The 22,283-nt window shown below is 31.1% G+C and overlaps 1 protein-coding gene across 4 annotated transcripts; it reads right to left on the bottom strand.

Moving 5' to 3' along the window:
• Positions 1–2,039: 2,039 nt before the first annotated feature.
• Positions 2,040–17,970, bottom strand: LOC131174434 (alcohol dehydrogenase-like 6). 4 transcript variants are annotated; one of them, XM_058137723.1, is made up of 10 exons: positions 17,747–17,970; positions 17,530–17,666; positions 14,750–14,787; positions 12,483–12,805; positions 3,901–3,971; positions 3,742–3,817; positions 3,584–3,645; positions 2,982–3,077; positions 2,675–2,836; positions 2,040–2,429 (listed from the first exon to the last, which is right to left on the bottom strand). In XM_058137723.1, the coding sequence occupies exons 1-10, from the start codon at positions 17,790–17,792 to the stop codon at positions 2,313–2,315; spliced, it is 1,128 nt and encodes a 375-aa protein (XP_057993706.1). In that variant the 5' UTR covers positions 17,793–17,970; the 3' UTR covers positions 2,040–2,312. The 4 variants fall into 4 exon arrangements, with proteins under 4 accessions (XP_057993706.1, XP_057993705.1, XP_057993708.1 ...); XM_058137722.1 differs by having other exon boundaries at positions 3,901–3,983; positions 17,747–17,967; XM_058137724.1 differs by lacking the exon at positions 2,040–2,429 and adding an exon at positions 2,438–2,576 and having other exon boundaries at positions 3,901–3,983.
• Between the last annotated feature and the right edge of the window lie 4,313 nt (positions 17,971–22,283).

Genomic DNA, 22,283 nt, shown 5'->3' with positions numbered 1-22,283 from the left:
TGTGAAGGAGAGAGTGTTACAAGTCTCTTCCTGTTTCTTGCTGGAACCATTGCGTAGAGGATGTAGAGATCAAGCAATTGTACTATTACACAAAAGATCTAAACAATAATATTCGAATTCGTGAAAAAAGGAATTATGTTTTCAATCAAGATATCTGGGAAAGGATTAAAAGTGGCCTCTTAGATTGGGATCCTTGCTTATTCTTCTAATAATGTAACGATCAAGCAAATCTGACGTTTCAATCTTGAGGGAAATTCTGCTTTAATATTAAACAATAAAGAGTGAACTGACCCTTTCTATTCTGCATTCTTTTAATGCTTTTATATTTCAACCGCAAATTAAATTTTTTCGCATTGAAATGGTACTGTTCATTTGTAAGTGTAGCAGCCATGCTACCAGTTTTAGGCAAGAATAAGTTTTAAGATTTCCTTCGCCAACACCAAGAATATCAGCAAGACAAAAAGCAACAAAGCAGACACTTACTAATCCACTAAGTGATTACTCGAAGTAATTCTTGTCATATCCCAGAGATAAGTGCAGCTCTCAATTTGGGACAAGCAGCATTGTTCTAGCTCAGGTTTGACTTTGAGCCAGAAAATCCCTGTGGTGAAATGAAAATCTAGTGGTCAAGAAAACCAAAATTGACTGCAGAAACATACAAAGGCTGCAACAGCATTTTGCAGAAACATGTTCAAGCATATAATGGCTTGAGGCATTCGTCAACCATATCCAATGGGTTATGCTAATGCACAAACTCTACCAAGTGTGCAAACAGGCAAAAGAGGAAGGTGCCTTCTCAAGGCTTGCATACTCATGATTCAAACATGTCTATTAAGTCACCAAAATGGAGGGCATGCCAAAAGAAAGGAAGGGAAAAAATATATATATTACAATGATTTCTAGTTGGCAACCAAATCTTACTCAAATCAAATAAATAATTCCCCGCAGATGCATCAGAAAAACATAACTTTTATGCAAGCCATCATCATGTGAATGGACAATATGCAGACCATTTGAATGTGAATGGACAATACGCATTCAAGTAAAGTTATAGCAGCATATCAAAATCAGTGACAGAATAAAGGTTTAAAAATTAAAACAATGAACTGACGTTGGAAAACTAAATTTGAAACTGAACATGGATGGACAATATACAAAACTGGGCAGAATACTCTCATACTCTTTGCACTTTCAATTAAGCAATATATCAAGCTAAAATAATAATAGAAACTGAAATTACCTGATAGCCTGAGGAGCAATACAAAGAGCAGCAACAAGAAGCTTGAAAATTTGGAGCCAACAACCTCAAACACAAGTGAAGCAGCAGCAAGAGCAGTTATGGCCTCAGAATTTCAATTCTCCTTACAATTCAATGTGGTTGCTGGTATGAAGCATGCAGGTGCAGCTTTTTGGATTGTTGTTCATCAACAAAAAGCGAAAACTCCAATTCATATTGAACAGGGATTACATGGGAAACCTAGAAAGGAGATCCTAAAGAAGAAGGCCACATAGAATAAATACTGCCTTGTAATGGTGGACTATAATCTTTAGTGAAAAGCAATCCTTCAAAGTCCAGTTCAGGACTCTAGGTATTTTCCCTCTTACTTTTTCCAAGAATATAATACTGCCCCCAAGTCTAGCACATTATCTTACAGGGATTTTTCATACTCTCGCAAATAACCCTTCCTATTCTTCAAACTGAGACCCTAATTCACCTACGCCATCCCCAAATCTCTCAACTATTATGTAACTATAGTTTTAGAATTCCTTGCATCAATTTTGATAAATGAAGGTTTGAAATAAAGGGATATTTGAATTTGAGATTATGTTAATTTGTTGTGATTCTTCACTTGAAACGCAACCAAATCTCCTTTCCGATCTAATGCACACCTAATTAAAGGAACTCTTAAAGAATTTTTCAATCGCAATAATTTGGTAGTCAAGTCAACATCGCCTTTCTTTTTCCCTTTGGTATTATTGCTTCTACAGGAAATGGCAAATCCACTACTTCAAAAGGAAAATACATCAATAACAAGCAATTACTGCAGCAACATAGCCTGAACAAAGGCATTTCTAAGGGGATTTCTCTTCTCTTTCTTTTTCAACCAAGAATTCAAAAAATAATAATAATAATAATAATTCAGGCACTAGATTTCCATGATAAATAAGAAATAATTTGTAAACCATCAACATAGATACATTTTGAAGTTCAAAGGGCTCCCAGTTCAAATAAAGGACCGGTACCTAGCCTTGACGCTCCCCCACCTCCTTTTTCATGAGAAAAAGAGAGAGAGAGAGAGAGAACCAAAGAACTATTTTGGCATGTGGATTACAGAACGTAAACACTTCCCTTCTTTCATGAGATTGAATGCTTTATTGATATCTTCGAACGGCAGATTGTGAGTGATGAAGTCATCAACTTGGATTTCCTGTACAGAAAAAACTTGGCATGTTTAGATTGTAGGCACTTTCTATTTTTGGTGCCATCAATAACAAAAACTATCACATTTATGAGTAGCTTGTAATTAGTTGAAGCTCATCAATCATGCAATCTGGCACCAAGAATACAGTACTTACTATCATCAATTCAGAAAAAGAAAGAAATGATCAACCACATTAGCAGGAAAGACTCTAATCAGGCACATTCCACAAAAACGTGTGATGCCACACTTACCTTCTTCATATACATGTCTACTAATGAAGGAAGATGTGATTTAGGTTTCCATCCTCCAAACAGAGACCCTTTCAGTGTTCTTCCACTAAGAAACAGTCCATAGTGAGCAGATATTTCAGGTTTCAGTTTTGGTACACCAAGTGTTACCGTTAATCCACACCCCTAACAGACACAAGTAAAGACAAAAAAAAAATTTAAGTCAGACAACCACTTCCTCATATATATATATATATATATATATATATATATATATATATATATATATATATATATATATATATATAAGCATTGAATAGAGAGCATTTACATCACAGCAAGATTGTAAGGCTGTTGTAATCATTCCAGTGTCACCAATACATTCAAATGAGTAATCTGCCCCTCCATTTGTAATACTCTTAACAACCTGAAAAATTCAAGATCACGGAAAACAAATTAAAATTTAGATGATGGGATGATAGTGAAACAGTGTATATACCTCCCTATAGGCATAGACCCAAGTTCTAATCTTGTTCCAGGCCCCTCTTGGAGAGAGTAACCTATTTGCTATTTTTATTCTTCCTTTAAGCATTCTATTAGTAGGAAATTTAAATGAGTAAATTTATGTAGTTTTTCAGTGTAATTTAGCAATTTCCTATTTTATAATATGCTTTTCATTGTGTTGATTTATTTTAGCTGTGAGAGAACTTAGAATTCTACATGACATGAAGGTTGCTTTTGATGTTCACACTTTCCGCGTATGTCAGAGGCAACATGTTGATCAATAGCTGCACTAGTATTTGCTTTCCCCTCCCAATGTCCACAATGCTCTAATTATGCTGTCTTTTAAATGTCCTTATATCAGTCTAAAAGTATGTCTATAATGTAATAGCTCTACAATGTACTAATTGCGAGTGTTTTGTTTAAAGATACCTGTTGAATAGGTTCCTCAAAGTCATTTGGGTTAATAAAATGTGTTATTCCAAAAACCTTTGCTGCACCCACAACAGAACTGCCATTAGGATCCATAGACATTACTTTACCTTACTAACACAATTTAAAAATTTGATTAAAGTGAATGCCAATCAAACCTTTCTCATGCCTTTCAGGGTTAGTGTCAACACCAATTATTTGAGATGCCCCTCTGAGTTTAGCACCTTGTGCAACCTAATCTCAAAATATCAAACAGGTCAAAAATTATAATAATGCAGGTAAAATTTTGTAAAACTGATTCTATATGCTATACTTACAGAAAGGCCTACAGTTCCAAGACCAAAAATGACTACGGTAGATCCTTCAGCTATATCAGCAACATTCCAAGCTGCACCCAAACCTAAAATTGAACCTCAGTTGTTATTAATCTGAAAAAGCACTACATTCTCAGTCATAAATTGTCAAGTGAGAAGCATTTTATTATCTCCACTCTTGCTTACAAAGTAAAACAGTTATGAAGATGCAATTTTTAATAGTTCCAAGATAATTATCTTCCCCTTGCTAACAAACAATTCCTGGCATTGTATTTGTTTGCATAGTTTGCAGCCGAATCAGCATCTTCCCATGGAGGTAAATCTAAGTTTCCCACATGCGCTTCTCAATAGTAAATCAAACAAAACGCTTCATTTAAAATAGTTTGGTACTTTACCACAGTCATTTGATTCATTTATGATGTTGAATTTGTTGCTTCTGAACAACTGTTCTTTTGGAATTTTGTTGGAGTTGATGAGTTTTTGGTGAAAATTAGGTGGAAAAATATGTGTGCAAGAGATGATATAAGCCATACCTGGACATGGTGCAAATATGGCATTTGTTAACTTGGAGATGGCATTCCTTTGTCTATTAAAAGGAAGAGTGCTAGAGTTTTGTAACTCTGTGTGTGCTGTGTAATCAGAGTGAGCAGAGAGTGAGGGAGTGAGCTATTGAAGAAAAAATGAAGAAGAAAATCTCCGTTAAATCTTTTGTAAATGTTCTGTTTTATGTAATGAAATATGAGTTTTACTCTTTATCTCCAATCTTTTTATGTTATGCTAATGTGAACATTTTGTCTTTGTTGAGAATCATTTTCAACTCCCTCTCTCTTCTGGTTTTTCAACATGGTTCCTTGTTTTTGTTGCTGCATATTTTGCAGAACTTATGTTTTATTTATGTTCAAAAGTTGTGTTTTTGAGCTCTCCTCTGTGTTAAAACTTGAGTATTCATTTTCTAACATGGTATCAAAGCTAAAATAATCTTTGAGGGACTATTTCAAATCATATTTGGTTTTTTCTGTTCAAATGTAGCATGATTTTTATCAAGTGTGTTTTCTCCATTTTCATCCATCTTCAAAGATGAGAAACTTTGAATGATTGTTGTTTCTTGAGAATTTGCTTGAAGGAACCAACACGACCACAAATTGTATAATCACTTTATTAAAGAGACCTACAAATCTCTAATCTGCAGAAATTAAATCTTGTAGGAAGGGACCTATACATGTCCATAAATTGCTAAAAACCTGTTTGAAGGGATCATGCATGTCTATAAACTGCCAAATTTTGTGAAATTATTGCTGAAAGACTATAAGCCATCATTTTATGGAGTCTTGCTATCAATGAAGAGATTTTTTTATTCATCTTTGTTTGAAGCTACTTGGAGAATGTATAAACCAAACTGATGTCTAAAGCCAACTGTTATGGAAAGTCAATCACTATATTATTTCTCTGTATATTCTGTATTTTGTATTCCTATTCAGAATTTCTTATCTAGAATTTCTTCTTAATTAGTAGAACACAATTATAGGAATCAATTGTATTTATATAACCATGTACAGATTAATTGAAATTAAGGAAAATCATCTCTTTCTATATGGTATCAGAGCAGGTCATCTATCTAGGGTGACTATTTGTTCTCACCACCCAGCTCAGGAGAGACATTGGCCGCCGACCAGCCGTTTCGACTCCGATCAACATCGCCAGCGTCGCCTCAACCCCCTCATTCCACCACTGTGTGCTATTGCCTGATCCAGTACACCATTAAAGGACTTCTGAGGTTTGGCTCTCAGATCCTATTTCGGTATTTGCTTGATTTGTGATTTTGGGTTATTTTGCTGCTGTAAGCACTTTGGATTAGCGTTTCGGTTGGTTTTCTTTGTTTCAACAAATGGCAGACAATAAGAATGTTATTTCTGATGTGATTCCGGTGATCACTAAGATCACGGAACACAAACTTAATGGTTCGAATTACTTGGAGTGAAGTAAGACTGTTAGGGTCTATTTGAGTAGCATTGATAAGGATGATCACCTCACTAAAGATCTACCTACGGATGATACACGACAAACTTGGCTAAGGGAGGATGCTCGGTTGTTTTTGCAGTTTCGGAACTCGATTCACAGTGAGGTAATTAGTTTAATTAATCACTGTGAATTTGTTAAGGAATTGATGGATTACTTAGATTTTCTGTATTCTGGTAAAGGGAATATCTCCCCTATTTATGATGTTTGTAAGGCATTCTACCATGCTGAGAAAGAGAATAACTCTCTCACGGCTTATTTTATGGATTTTAAACGGGTATATGAGGAACTTAATGTATTGTTGCCTTTTAGTCCTGATGTGAAAGTTCAGCAGGCCCAACGGGAACAACTGGCTGTTATAAGTTTTCTTGCAGGCCTTCCTTCAGAGTATGAGACTGCTAAATCTCAGATTCTCTCCAGTTCTGAGATTTCCTCTTTGCATGAAACGCTCATACGGGTCCTTCGTACAGAGAGTACCCAATCTTCACAGCCTGCCAGTAGTGCTCTTATTAGCCGTAATCCAAATGGACAATAGGGTAATAGAAGAGGAAGTAGAGGAGGAATTACAGGCCATAGAAGTAATCAGAGTAATGGAGAGACTAGTTCTAATCAAGACTCAAGAGGAGTCATTTGTTATTATTGCCATGAGCCTGGCCATACAAAATATAATTGTCCGCAACTTCAGAGGAAAAATCAGCGATCACAGATGGCAAATATGGCAGCAAAGGATTCTACAGTATCTTCCTCTGAGAAAACTATTTTGGTACCTGCAGAGGATTTTGCATAGTTTTTCCAATATCAAGCATCTCTAAAGCCTACCAATTCCCCTGTCACTGCGATCGTTGAGTCAGGTAAATCCACTACATGCCTTGTGTCTTCCTTATCCAAATGGGTTATTGATTATGGTGCGACACATCACATGACAAGTAATTCTAGTCTTCTATCTGCTTTTCAGTCTAATCTCACTTCTTCTACTGTTACTTTAGCTGATGGTTCTACTTCTTGTGTCATGGGTTCTGGAACTGCGAACCCGACTTCATCAATTTCTTTGTCATCTGTTTTGTGTCTACCAAAATTCTCTTTTAATCTACTTTCTGTTAATAAACTTACTCGTACCTTAAATTGTTCTTTTTCCTTTTTTCCTGACCAGTGTTTGTTTCAAGATCGTACGACGATGCAGATTATTGGTAGAGGACGTGAGTCAGGTGATCTCTACATTCTGGAAAATCATGTACCGCGGTCGCTTGTTTGCTCCAGTACCTTAACACCTCTTGAAGCTCATTGTAGATTGGCCCATCCTTCTTTGTCTACCATGAAGAAGTTGTGTCCTCAGTTTCAGTCTTTATCAGTACCAGAATGTGAGTCGTGTCAGTTTGCAAAACATCATCGTTTGCCTTCTGTGTCTAGAGTCAATAAACAGGCTTCATCCCCTTTTAAGTTAGTTCATTCTGATGTTTGGAGTCCTTGTTCTGTTATTTCTAAAACTGAATTTCGTTCTTTTGTTACTTTTGTTGATGATTACTCTCGTGTTACCTGGTTATATTTAATGAAGAATCGTTCTGAGTTATTTTCTATCTTTTGTGCCTTTTATAATAAAATTAAAACTCAATTTAATATTTCTGTGCGCATATTAAGAAGTGACAATGCCAAAGAATACTTTTCAGCACAATTTCAGTCTTATATAACACAAAATGGCATTCTTCATCAGTCTTCCTGTGTGGATACCCCATCCCAAAATAGCATAGCGGAAAGAAAAAATTGACATCTTCTTGAGGTAACTCGTGCTCTTCTTTTTCAGATGAAAATTCCTAAACACTTTTGGGCGGATACAGTTTCTACGGCATGTTTTTTTATCAATCATATGCCGTCTTCTGTCCTCTACTGTTACTTTAGCTGATGGTTCTACTTTTTGTGTCATGGGTTCTGGAACTGCGAACCCAACTTCGTCAATTTCTTTGTCATCTGTTTTGTGTCTACCAAAATTCTCTTTTAATCTACTTTCTGTTAGTAAACTTACTCGTACCTTAAATTATTCTGTTTCCTTTTTTCCTGACCAGCGTTTGTTTCAAGATCGTACGACGAAGCAGATTATTGGTAGAGGACGTGAGTCAGGTGGTCTCTACATTCTGGAAAATCATATACCGCGGTCGCTTGTTTGCTCCAGTACCTTAACACCTCTTGAAGCTCATTGTAGATTGGGCCATCCTTCTTTGTCTACCATGAAGAAGCTGTGTCCTCAATTTCAGTCTTTATCAGAACTAGAATGTGAGTCGTGTCAATTTGCAAAACATCATCGTTTGCCTTCTGTGTCTAGAGTCAATAAACGGGCTTCATCCCCTTTTGAGTTAGTTCATTCTGATGTTTGGGATCCCTGTTCTGTTATTTCTAAAACTAGATTTCGTTATTTTGTTACTTTTGTTGATGATTACTCCCGTGTTACCTGGTTATATTTAATGAAGAATCATTCTGAGTTATTTTCTATCTTTTGTGCCTTTTGTAATGAAATCAAAACTCAATTTAATATTTCTGTGCGCATATTAAGAAGTGACAATGCCAAAGAATACTTTTCAGCACAATTTCAGTCTTATATGACACAAAATGGCATTCTTCATCAGTCTTCCTGTGTGGATACCCCATCCCAAAATGGCGTGATAGAAAGAAAAAATCGACATCTTCTTGAGGTAACTCGTGCTCTTCTTTTTCAAATGAAAGTTCCTAAACACTTTTGAGCGGATGCAGTTTCTACGGTATTTTTTTTATCAATCGTATGCCGTCTTCTGTCCTTAATGAGGATATTCCTTATACTGCTTTGTTTTCTACAAAATCTTTGTTCCCTGTTGAACTTCGTATTTTTTGTTGTAACTATTTTGTACGTGATGTTCGTCCACAGATTACTAAATTGAATCCAAAGTCTCTCAAATGTGTTTTCCTTGAGTACTCCAGGCTGCAAAAAGGGTACTGTTGTTTCTCTCCTACTCTTAATCGTTATCTTGTTTCTGCAAATGTCACATTTTTTGAGTCCACTTCATTTTTTCCTCAATCATCTGTGTATGAGAGTCAGGGGGAGGAGGATGATCTCTTAATATATACTGTCCAACCAATGTCTAGTCCTCTCTCACAGCCTACTCGACCTCCCGTTGTTCATGTTTATTCCAGGAGATTGAAGATTCCTGACTCAGATCCTCCACCAGCTACTTCGTTGGGAGATCCTGTACCTCATACTGATTATGATTCTGATCTAGACTTACCCATTGCTCTTCGTAAAAGTAAACGTTCATGTACTTACCCTATCTCTTCTTTTGCTTCTTATAATCAATTGTCTTCTTGTTCTCGGTATTTTGTTACTTCTTTAGACTCTGTTCCTATCCCTAATACTGTGGTGAGGCACTGTCTCATCCTGGCTGGTGTGCTGCTATGAAAGAGGAAATGAAGGCTTTAGATACTAATGGTACATGGGAACTGTTGCCTTTACCCACTGGTAAGAAAGCTATTGGTTGCAAATGGGTATTTACAGTAAAGGTATTTACAGTAAAGGTAAATCCTGATGGTTCTATGGCTAGGTTAAAAGCACGCCTTATAGCAAAAGGATATGCTCAGACATATGGGATTGATTACTCTGACACTTTTTCTCCGGTAACTAAACTTACTTCTATTCGCTTGTTTATCTCTTTAGCAGCTACATATGATTGGCCCCTGCACCAATTGGATATCAAGAATGCTTTCCTTCATGGTGATCTTCAAGAGGAGGTGTATATGGAGCAACCACCTGGGTTTGTTGCTCAGGGGGAGTTGGGTAAAGTTTGTAGGTTTCAGAAGTCTCTTTACGGCTTGAAACAAAGTCCTAGGGCCTGGTTTGGGAGATTCAGTGAAGCAGTATAGGAATTTGGTATGCAAAAGAGTAAATGTGATCACTCAGTATTTTATAGGCAATCTAAAGCTGGTCTAATTCTCATGGTAGTCTATGTGGATAACATTGTCATCACTGGGAGTGACTCTACAGGTATTTCATCTCTTAAAACCTTCCTCCAAACCCAGTTTCAGACCAAAGACTTGAGATTGTTAAAGTATTTCTTGGGTATTGAAGTTATGAGAAGTAAGAAGGGTATTTTCTTATCTCAAAGAAAATATGTCCTCGATTTATTGACAGAGACAGGAAAATTAAGTGCTAAGCCTTGTAGTGCACCAATGACTCCAAATTTGCAACTGTTAGCAGGGGATAGTGAGTTGTTTGAAGATCCAGAGAGATACAGGAGATTGATAGGAAAATTGAACTACCTTACAGTCACTCGTCTTGACATTGCTTATGCCATTGTGTGGTAAGTCAATTTATGTCTTCCCCAACTGTTGCTCATTGGGAAGCCTTGGGACAAATCTTGTGTTATCTGAAGGGCACTCCAAGAAGAGGTTTGTTATATGGTAATCATGGGCATTTGAATATTGAATGTTTTTCAGATGCCGACTGGGCTGGATCTAAGGTTAACAGGAGATCAACTACTGGATATTGCGTTTTTGTTGGAGGAAATTTAGCGTCTTGGAGAAGCAAGAAGCAGAATGTGGTTTCTCGATCTAGTGTTGAATCCGAATACAGAGCCATGGCACAATCAGTATATGAGGTAATATGGATACTTCAATTACTAGATGAGACAGGTTTTAAGACCTTCCTGCCTACGAAATTGTGGTGTGATAATCAAGCTGCTCTCTATATTGCTTCTAATCCGGTATTTCATGAGCGGACCAAACATATTGAGATTGATTGTCACTTTGTTCATGAAAAAATTCAACAACAGATCATCTCAACAGGACACATCAAAACTGGAGAGCAGTTAGGAGATATTTTCACAAAAGCTCTGAATGGAGCTAAGATTGACTACATTTGTAACAAGTTGGGCATAATTAACATTTATGCTCCAACTTGAGGGGGAGTGTTATGGAAAGTCAATCACTATATTATTTCTCTGTATATTCTATATTCTGTATTCCTATTTAAGATTTCTTTCTAATTAGTAGAACACAATTACAGGAATCAATTGTATATATATACCCATGTACAGATTAATTGAAATTAAGGAGAATCATCTCTTTCTATACCAACAAAAACTCATCAAGGATGGGTGTTAGAGTTGATGAGTTTTTTTTGTGAAAATTAGGTGAAAAAATATGTGCGCGAGAAATGATAGAAGCCATACCTAGGCATGGTGCAAGCATGGCATTTGTTGACTTGGAGAAGGCATTCCTTTGCTTATAAAAAGGAAGAGTGCTGGAGCTTTGTAAGTGTGCGTGTTGTGTGATCAGAGTAAAATGTCATGAGAAAAAATAAAGAAGAAGAAGAAGAAGAAGAGAAAAAAAAAAAAAAATCTATGTTTAAACTTTTGTAAATGTTCTGTTTTTAAGCAATGAAATATGAGTTTTACTCTTTATCTTCAATCTTTTTCTGTTATGTTAATATTTGAAGCTTTTATCTTTGTTGATAATCATTTCCAACTCTCTCTCTCTTATGGTTCAACATGGTTCCTTATTTTTGTTCCTGCATATTCTTTAGAATTTTGTGTTTTATTTTCTGTTCTTAAGTTGTGTTTTTGAGCTCTCCTTTGTGTTAAAGCTTGATATTCATTATTTCATTTTCTAACAAATTTCCTTGATCCTTTTGCTAATTGTCCCAATTTGAAGAATTTACGTCTAAGAACTTGGGAATTTAGAAGCCTAAATTCTTCAAAAGGTTGCCACTACTTAGCCTTTCATTGGAGGATGGATATTACTTTGATAGGATTGAGATTTTTGCTCTGAACCTCATTTCCTTAAGATATTATGAATAGAGCCTATGGTTTTCAGTGAGCTCAAACTTTCTTCTCTTAATCTTATGGATACTCATCATTTACAGATCTTATCATCCACTGGATGTCCCAACAGTCATAAAGAAAAATGCCAATATTTTCTAAGGATTCCAAAATGTGAAATTTGTCAAAGTGCATTCTGATATCATTAAGTTAGAGACATCTTCACAAATAGCATAAAGTATATTTATGATTTTTTGTTGTAAATTATAAGCCTTTTACAAAAATGAAAGGTTCACAAGTATCTTTAGTTTCCTTTGTATCTCTTGAAGTTTCTCTATTCCTTCACATGGATTTTGTTGTCTCATGTGCTTAGGTCCTCACTTTGGTTTACTAGAAAAACAACCTTCTTTCTTTACTAATCTTAAGTCCTTGAAATTATACTTGGACAACTATAGTAAATCATCAAGGATACCTTTCGAAGTGATGCACTGCTTACAAGGTGACTAGTCTAGTGGTGATCTCACAGTTGTTATAAGCGCAAGGGGCACAACCCTAAGTGCCTCAATTGTTAAAAGGCAGGCGACATTCTATAGGCATGTGCCTTTTTGTCAAGGCATGCACCTATTTAGCCTCCATAACATTTCACAAAAATTTCAGCAAAAATCTCTCAATTATCGCTTAGAGATCGACTTGCATAAATCTATACATACTCACACACAAAGTTATATATGTTTAAGGATTGTACATAAGATTAAGCTCACTGACTTTAAATTATAAGAACTCTGAATATCATACCTGCAGCTACCCCACAGCTCAGAAGGCATATTTTCTCCAAAGGTGCAGCTGAGCTGACTTTGACAGCACACCCAGTGTGCACCACTGTATATTCACTGAAACTTGAAACTGCACAATAATGATATATGGGCTTCCCTTTAATTGAGAACCGGGTTCTCTGATCACTATGCATTACACCTCTCCTTTCCAGACCCAATACTTGGCACATGTTGCTTTTAACTGAGGTACACTGCCTGCAAGTCCTGCATTCTCCCGTGAATACTGTGAGCACATGATCCCCCTCTTCAAATTCGGTCACTCCCTTTCCAATGCTCTCGACAATCCTGCAAACTTGATAATAAAAAACTACTCCAAGTATCCTCATTACATATCACATGGTTATCCTCATTATATATAAATTACTATATGCTATGGTAGGTGCCCATTAATCATAAATATTATTACCCAAGCATTTAGTTATCATCTCTAGCTCTCCCTTGTTATTTTACTCTCAACCCTACATTTTGACAAAGCGAAAGTAGAAATTTAGAGATGGAATTCATTTTTAAGGTTATTCAAGAGAAAAAAAAAATTGTAGAAATTATATGGCTAATTAATTTTCAAAGGGTATGTTTGAGCGTCAAATTAAAATATATAATGATTTTGCACTGTGAAGAGCAAAATAATGATAAGGTTCTTTTGCTGCTATTTGACAAGTAAATTATGGTCCCAATGGCATTGTCTACGGTTAGAATTGTATAACAAAACCACAAAGCACAATTTGATAAATATGAGGGTGAGTCTTGATGACAAGGTTTCTCCATTTTAAGCCAAAGGTCACATGTTAAGCACTAGGACTACCTAAATCCTTTTTACTGTGAAAACCCAAACACAAACCATAAATTGATGACCAGAAACCAATTAAACAAAACATTAGAAATTTGAATAATATTCAACTCAATTCAACTCAACTCAACTCAACTCAACTAATCCTTTATCCCAAAAATTTGGAGTCGGCTATACGGATTCACTTTCTCCACTCTAAACAATTTTGGGTTAAATCCTCAAAAATGTATAATGCTTCTAGGTCATACTATACTACTCTCCTCCAAGTCAATTTAGGTCTACCCCTTTTTTTTTTCTTTCTATCCTCTAACCTAATGTGCTCTACTTGTCTAACTGGAGCCTCCGTATGTCTACGCTTCACATGACCAAACCACCTCAATCTCCCTTCTCTCAACTTATCCTCAATTGGCATTACTCCTACCTTTTCTCTAATACTCTCATTACGGACTTAATCTAGTCTAGTATGGCCACTTATCCACCTTAACATTCTCATCTCTGCAACTCTTATCATAGAGGCATACGACTCCTTCAGTGCCCAACACTCACTACCATATAACATGGCCAGTCATATGACTATACGGTAAAATTTTTCTTTTAACTTATTGTGAATCTTGCGATCACATAAAACTCCCGTGACACGTCTCCACTTCAACCATCCGACTTTAATCCTATGACTAACATCCTCCTCACATCCCCCATCTACTTGAAGGACTAAGCCAAGATATTTAAAGTGATTACTTTGGGACAATACCACTCCATGCAAACTAACTCCTTCCCTATAACCAGTTTGGCCTTCACTGAACTTGCAATGCATGTATTCTGTCTTCGTTCTACTTAATTTAAAGCTCTTTGACTCTAGAGTACTTCTCCAAAGCTCTAATTTTCTATTGACTCCTTCTCGCGTCTCCTCTGTCAAAACAATATCATCCGCAAACATCATGCACCAAAGAATACTCTATTGTATATGTTTCGTCAATTCATCTAAAACTAATGTAAAAAGGTAAGAGCTTATAGCTGATCCTTGGTGTAATCCAATTGAGATCGGAAAATCTCGTGTCCCCTCCCACTGTGCACACAATAGTAGTTGCTCCTTCATACATATCTTTCAACACTTGTATGTATCTAATAGATATTAATATTTCTTAAAAATTTTAAGACTATGTAAGTTCCCCTGACTTGTGGAGATAAATACTGATTTTTTTTTTTGGTTGGGTCTGCCATATTGGCCCATATTTATTTAATTCTAGTTCCAGCCCTTAGTCAATTTCAAGTTCTAAAGACAGACAACTCCTTGGAATTATACACAGTACACACTGAGTTTCAAGCGAATTTTTTAAATCTGATAGTACGGAAAACTTCTGGTTTGCATAGAATTTTCTAATTGTGCAAAGGCATTTAGAGAATTATTTTAACTATATTACAAAGGAAAAGTTAGAACACACCCTGATGCTTCATGGCCAAATATCCGAGGGAAAATAGCCTGCAAATAGAAATATGTTATATAAGATATTCACTATGCTGATTGGACAACCACAAGAGAAGAGAATAGGGAATATAATAGAGAGAGAGAGAGAGAGAGAGAGAGAGAGAGAGAGCCTCAATTATGACTAAACAACTAAACAGAAATCAATTTAAAATATAATGTGAGCATGTGCAATATTTATTTTAGGTTTAATTAATAGGATTTGGGCTGGATACTAGTTTTTGTTTTGTAGAATAGAAGATGAAAAATGCAGGGACACAGTTCCAGCAGAGCAGCATATATTCAACTGCATAATTTGCTATCACTCTAAAACAAGAGTTGGGTTTACTCGAACTACAAATAAAGGTGGAAGAAGAATGCATGTTATCTACTAGCATAAAAGGGTAAAAAAAAAAAAAAAAAAAAAAAAAAGAATTGCAAATGAAAAAATCTAATTGGGCTAACTGTGTTATCACAAAACACATCTCAATACATGATTTATCGAGAGAAATCTTCTCCCAGGCTTTTTACAAAAACAAACAAATATTGGTTTTATAATTGCAAATTGGACTACATGTTAGTATTTTTCTGGTCATTAACCCTAATAAAAAATTCATTTACATATTGGGTATTTGTAATTTCAATGGAATTTGTATTTTTTTGCAACTGATTGCCTATTGATTCTCGATTTTGTAATCACGCATGCACAACAAAATAGGAAAACCATTCGAAAATTACTCTAAATAACATATGCTGCCAAAGTGGGAGATTATTAGCCTTTTAAGTTTCTGAGGACAGCATAATCATTTTTTGTTAGCTCCATACCTCATATAATTTTTACGGGGCCACACTACTTTACTAAGACACATAAATTGGAGTAAGGACAGTAATGGGTACCCCTCCTCATGAAGCAAAAGGATAGCAAATTCTTTAGTTTTATCAGCTAACATGGAGAATGGAGACTACTAGGTGAAGTATGGGGAGGCTCGTCAAGTGCAGTATGTTTCTCCCTATGAATCCATTTCTTTTTTCTGCATGCTAGCAGAATTGGAGGGCTATTTTTGGTCTCTTTTCTTTTTATCGTGTGTGTGGAGTCCTCCAATTAATTTCCACTAGTTTAGTGTTAGCAAATTCAAATTTTGAAACTTCTCATCTAGGGAAAAACCTATATAAACTAATTCTATTAATTTAATCACTTTTCCAATAATGTCCTTACATCACATTGTTTTGAACAAATTTTTACCTATGGCCTATAACCCTGGCTTGAAATTCTATTTCACACCCTTCTTTTTATTTTCGTACTTTTCCCATTATGCTTAGAATACTTTAGTGTGAACTTCTCCCTCACATTCCTGTTATTCAATCCTTTCTACATGTCAAGTCAATAATATGAGCATCTTATGAACTTCTTCACATTAAATTGATGAACCATAGTTGATTTTTTTTTTTGGATAAGTGATGAACCATGGCTGATCACAATACAATTCAGTAAGCTCTCTTTTCTTTCTTTCTTTCTTTCAAAAGACATGACATTATCTTAACTCTTCTATGAAACAAGTTTTCTTGTCCTGTTAAAGAAAAAATATGGTCATCTTATTGAAGAAATAACAAAATAATTTTTCAAAACTTGCAGGGAGTATAAGCTATGGACTGTTTCATCATTTTATTTCTCAATATTTTGACTCAACTAAGCTATTACAAACTACTAAGCCTATCACAAACTACTGCCCTCTTCTATTTCTATAACAGGCCATATGCTCGCTTGAATGGAACAGCAACAGGAAACCATCTAAGTTTCAAGAATTACATCCTATTGAAGGTAGTAATCATTCTAAGTAGAATGCTCACAATTTGACAATGTCGAGTGACATATTACAGGATTCAATCGCTCAATGAGCTTGAGATTTCAAGAAATATCAATCTGAATGCTAACCACCCAGTCATTCTCATATATCAGTATGTACTACATAGTAACAGAATTATTGCATAAAGATTAAATAAATCCACAGAAACCTCTTCAAACAGCATACATCACCGGGATTTCTGTTATCTTGCAAGTCTCAAATGTCATAGTGTTTCAGACTAGTCTAGAAACCAGAAAGCATTTGCTTACCACAAAAGACATGTGATATATGCACATAATGTATGACATATTCCATGACCATTGGTCTATCCACTCGAGAGCAGCAAAAATACAACAAATTAGAATTCACTTTATTAACTCTATAATAGCAATAGCTTCTCAAAATGGTAGATAGGATTTGCCAGAAAAATACCAGTTTGCTTGGGAGGAAGTTTTTGGAGGTAAATGGGTACTTAAATACCATACTTGTTTGGGAGGATGGTTCTCTAAAGGAGGTAAAGTTTTTTAAAGTTTCAAAATCTCCAAAATCCTCATTTTTTCTACCTACCAAATTAGTGGGTCGAGGAAGTTTTGCCATCTTACCTTCCATTTTCTTACCTTACCTTATAAAACCTTACCCCACTCCATCCAAACACACTAGTCACTGGAATTTAGGTGGCGTTCGGCACTACTATTTAATTTAGCTATAAAAATGGTTATTAAATTAAATTTAACATGTTCTAGTGATAAAACTTTACAACCCATTAAGAAGTTTCAAATCACTTTCTCTCTAAAAGGGTGGTTTTCTAAATGCAGCTTCTGCAGCTCCTGCAGCTCTGAAAAGCAATTTTATACGGGAACTTACAAAACAAGCAGTTTCTAATAAAAAGAAAAATGGAGAAGAGTAAAGGGGAAACCTGAGATTCCCAAGCGGTGAGGTCGCTGCGACAGAGAGAGGTGGAGACGACTTTGATCCTAATCTCGTGCGATTGTGGTGGACTCAGTTGTACTTCCTCCAGCACCAACGGCTCCCCAGGTCCCCATGCCACCGCAGCTTTTTGAAAAAGGAAATTTGGGATATAATGTGATGAAATCACGAAGAAACAAAGAATCAGAAATCCAAAAAAAAACTACCTTTGCAGGTGATGACATTATGGATTTGTTCGATAGACGAAGACATTGAAGATGGTCAAAGGGAGGGAAGGAGGGAGACGCAGGTGAGTTGAGTTGGCGTAGGGAAACAACAAACAGTTAATATATTGGTTTGGTGGCTGTTGAGACTTGAGCCACACCACCATTTGACGCTAACCATCGTCTCTACCTACCCACTAAAACTATGTTTTGTTTGCAAGAGAGCTTGCTGGAGATAAGCTTTCAATAAAAACATGAATCTTGATCAACATTTTCAAATTAAAAATTAAAATATATGATAATGTGTGGTATTTATATTTATATAAATATATATTATAATTATTTAGAAAATAAAAAAAAAATTATTATTGATTTTTATTTTTTTAATTAAAATTTAATAGATAGTAATGTAATTAGACATATTTAAAAAAATTAATTATTAATTTCTCACAAAAATTTAAATATTTCTTAATATTTGTTCTAATTTGGCTCTAATATATTTAAAAATATTTTATTAAATAATTTTGATTTTACTTTAAAGTAAATATGAATCTTAATTTTTTTAAATTAAAGACTAGAAAATATCATAATGAATGATAATTATATTTATTAATTAATATTTTTTATTATTTAAATTTAAAATATCAAATTAAATAAGATTTGTATTTAAAAAATTAAATTATATGATAATTATATATTATAATTATTTAGAAAATACAGAAAAAATTATCATCAATAAATTCAATTAAAAAAAAATCACTTAACATTGATAAATTTAAAATCTTATCTCTTATTGAATTTATTTTAAAAAAATTTAGATTACTTATTTATCAAGAAGCGAAAATAAAATATATATCAAATTAATATATATGTTTGTTAAGTATAATTAATAAATTAATATAAGTTTTCCTATCTTTATTTAAATTGAGTTTTTTAGGTGTTTATAATAATAATAATAATAATAATAATAATAATAATAATAATAATAATAATAATAATAATAAAAAGTGTAATAATTAAATAATTTATAATTTATATATATAATTAAAAAATTAATAATTTAATCATAATTGAAAGAAATTAATTATATAATTAATCAATAAAAAACGAGAGAATTTAATAAAATTAGTCGGATATATATATATATATAATAATAATAAAACAATATAACACGATAAATATTGATTAAAATAATAATATTAATTATTTATTACTTATACTATAAAAAATATAAAAAAATAATATTAATATAAATTTATTGCTTACCATAATTATGAAAATAAAATTTTATTTATTTTTTCATAATTCATTATATGTAGCATTTAATACACACATGTATGTATATAACTGAAAATATGTCTTTATTAAATACGTATTAAAATGAGATAAATAAAAATAGAATAATGTTAAAATAAATTAAAATTTATTAAATATATAAAAAAAGAGAGATAGTAAAGTATTTAACTCTATGTAACTAATTTTATGATATAATTTTAAATTATTTTATTAATTTTAAAATATATAATTCTTAAATTTTTATAATTAAATAAAATAATTAAAAATTTAACAATCATTAAATAAGAAATTTATAAAATTATTAAAATATATCTAATATTTTTAATTACTAATTTTTATCTTAATGTACGTTGCATATTAATTTACTTGTTATATAAACAAGTGATTTAAAACTTTTTTATATTTTTTTTATTTTTAATATAATATAATATTATCATTATATGTTATTTTCAATAGTTAATTAAATTTAGTTATTCATTAATATGGTTGTATTTTACTTCTAATTAAAATTAATTAATAAAATTATAAAATAATAAAATTATAAAAAAATAAAATTAATAAGTTATATTACTTTAGTCAATTGAAATATTATAAATAAAATACATGAAATAGAATTTTTAATATACATTACTTTAGTGATTGAAAATTATAAATAAAATATCATAAATGTGACATGGGAATATGAATATTTTGATTTTATAAATTAAAATTTATTATTTACTAAAAGTTATCTTCTAAATAGTTTCTTTTTTTTTAATAAAGTTATTATTGTCCATTTAAAATAGAAATTGAGAGGCAAAAAATATATGTTTTATTATTTAACTTTACCTTATTACAATAAAAATTTTAGAACTAATAATTTTTATATGAAAATATTTTTTGTACAAAAGGTACTTTTGAAAATTCTAATGTTCCCCTTCCCACTTTTTAAAAATTTTTTTCAACTTCTTCCTATTGTAGTCAATGTTTTAATTTTTGAAAATTTTAACTTGATTTTAAATAATTATTTTTTTACTAATAGTAAAAATTAAAATAAATTGACAATTAAAATTATAACCGGAAGAGAACTTAACAATCAAAGCTACATCAAGTTAACTTATTTAAATCAATTTTAACTATAGATTAAAAAAAATATTTTAAAATCATACTAAAATTTTAAAAAAAATTAGCCATAATTATAAGATCATTTTTAAAAAACATTTTTTAATATTAAACCTTTAAATTATATATTATCATTTACTATTAATAAAATTATTTATGAGTTAGAATTTTTATTTATATAAGTATTTTTTGAACTAAGGTTTATAATAAGAATAAGATTTAATATATTAATTATTATTTATTGTAAATTAAAAAATTATAAAATAAATTAATTATTTCGTAAATTTTTTTATTCATATTTTTATATTTGTTAATTTTTTATTAACAAAGAATACAAAATTATAATTAAAAGTTATATTAATTATTGAATAAATTTTTATTATTTATTAATTTAAGTATATGTAATTCTAGGTTATGTAAATTAAAAACTAAAAAATTGAAGTATTTAAAAAAAAGTATATAATTAAGTAATTATATAATTACATTAATGAAAAGTTAAATTATGTAATTTAAAAATATATTGTTATAATTATATATCATATATTAATTTTATTTTTTAATATAACTCTAAAATTATGTAAAGTTAAAAGACAAAAAAAATAAAATATTTATGTTAATTGTTAATTTTAGTAAAAATTTTTAAATATATTAATTTAATCGTAAACCTTTTCAAATATTTTTAATTTTAATAACAAATTTAATTAAAAATAATTAAATAGTCAAATTGATAAAAATAATTCAATTTTTTTTTATTTATTATCAATTTTAGCAACTCTTTCTAGTTTTATTAATAGCTTCAATAATTTTAGTATTTTTATTAATTTTAATAATATTGATGTTGATAAAAAAAATAAATAAATAATATAACTAATATTATTATCTAAATTTTTATTTTTTTTTTCTCTTTTTCTTTTTACTTATACTTTTAATTCATATATTTTCTATTATTTTATTCAAAATTAAAGGCAAAAATAATTAAATATTTAAAAATAAAATATAAACAAATAATAAAATCAAAATATATGTAATTATAATTTTCAAAGCGATTGATAAATTAATTAAAATAAATATTTATTAATTTAAAAATAAATGCTAAAATTGATATAAAAATAAAAAGATTAGCTAATATTAATAATGTACGTAAATATTTGAATTGATTTTATCAATTAAATAGTCTAATTTGATTAATTATTAAAATTGAAACTAAAGTAATAAAAAATTTGGCTAAATTGAAAAATTTTATAAATGTTTTATTTTTTTAATCATTTAGCCATTAAATAATAGTATAAGATCTATATAAATAAATAAAAATTTGAAATGAAGAACCATTTAAATTTGATATTATGAAAAATTTGAAATGAATAACTATTTAAATTTGATATTATGATTTTTTTTTATATTTTAATATAACATTAAATTTATTTTTATTAAATAATTAATTATCCAAATAAAGTCTAAATAATTTTTATGAATAGTATATTTAAAAAAAATTAATATATTTATAAATTATAATATTTTATTGATGTAAAGAATAAAATTAATAAGAAAATAGGACTAATTAATAAAAAAAATTCAAAGTACTTTTTTAATTTTATTTAAAATTTTAGTTGATTTTATTAAAATTGTAAAATTAATGTTAGTTTTATTTTATTTATCTAAATTAATCAAGATTGAAATGCAATTATAATAATTTCATTAAAGTTTTCAATAAAAATTATTTTTAATTTATTATATTAAACAATAATTTGAGAATATAAAATTATTTATTTTTATTCTTAATAAAAAATAAATAAATTTATTTGTATATAAAAGTAAATTTTCAATTTGATTAAAGCTATATTTTTATCAATATAAATAATTTAAAAAGTTTATAAATATATGACTAATAATGTAGTTCATCTGCTTGAATTTGATTAAAAATTTAATTTCTTGATTTTTAATATACAGTTAATATTAAATATTTATTTAATTAAATATATATATATATATATATATATATTTATTTATTTATTAATTATATTAAAATAAATTAAATAATTTTTAATGAATTAATAATACTTATAGGATTATAATTATAGAATTACTTTATTAAGAATTATAATATATTTATTTAGTATAATTAGAATTATTATTAAAATAATAT

The sequence above is a fragment of the Hevea brasiliensis genome, chromosome 16, assembly GCF_030052815.1.
Source record: "Hevea brasiliensis isolate MT/VB/25A 57/8 chromosome 16, ASM3005281v1, whole genome shotgun sequence".
NCBI classification, from domain to species: domain Eukaryota; kingdom Viridiplantae; phylum Streptophyta; class Magnoliopsida; order Malpighiales; family Euphorbiaceae; genus Hevea; species Hevea brasiliensis.
Note: the sequence above shows the minus strand (reverse complement) of the source record. Positions and strands in the feature narration are given on the sequence as shown.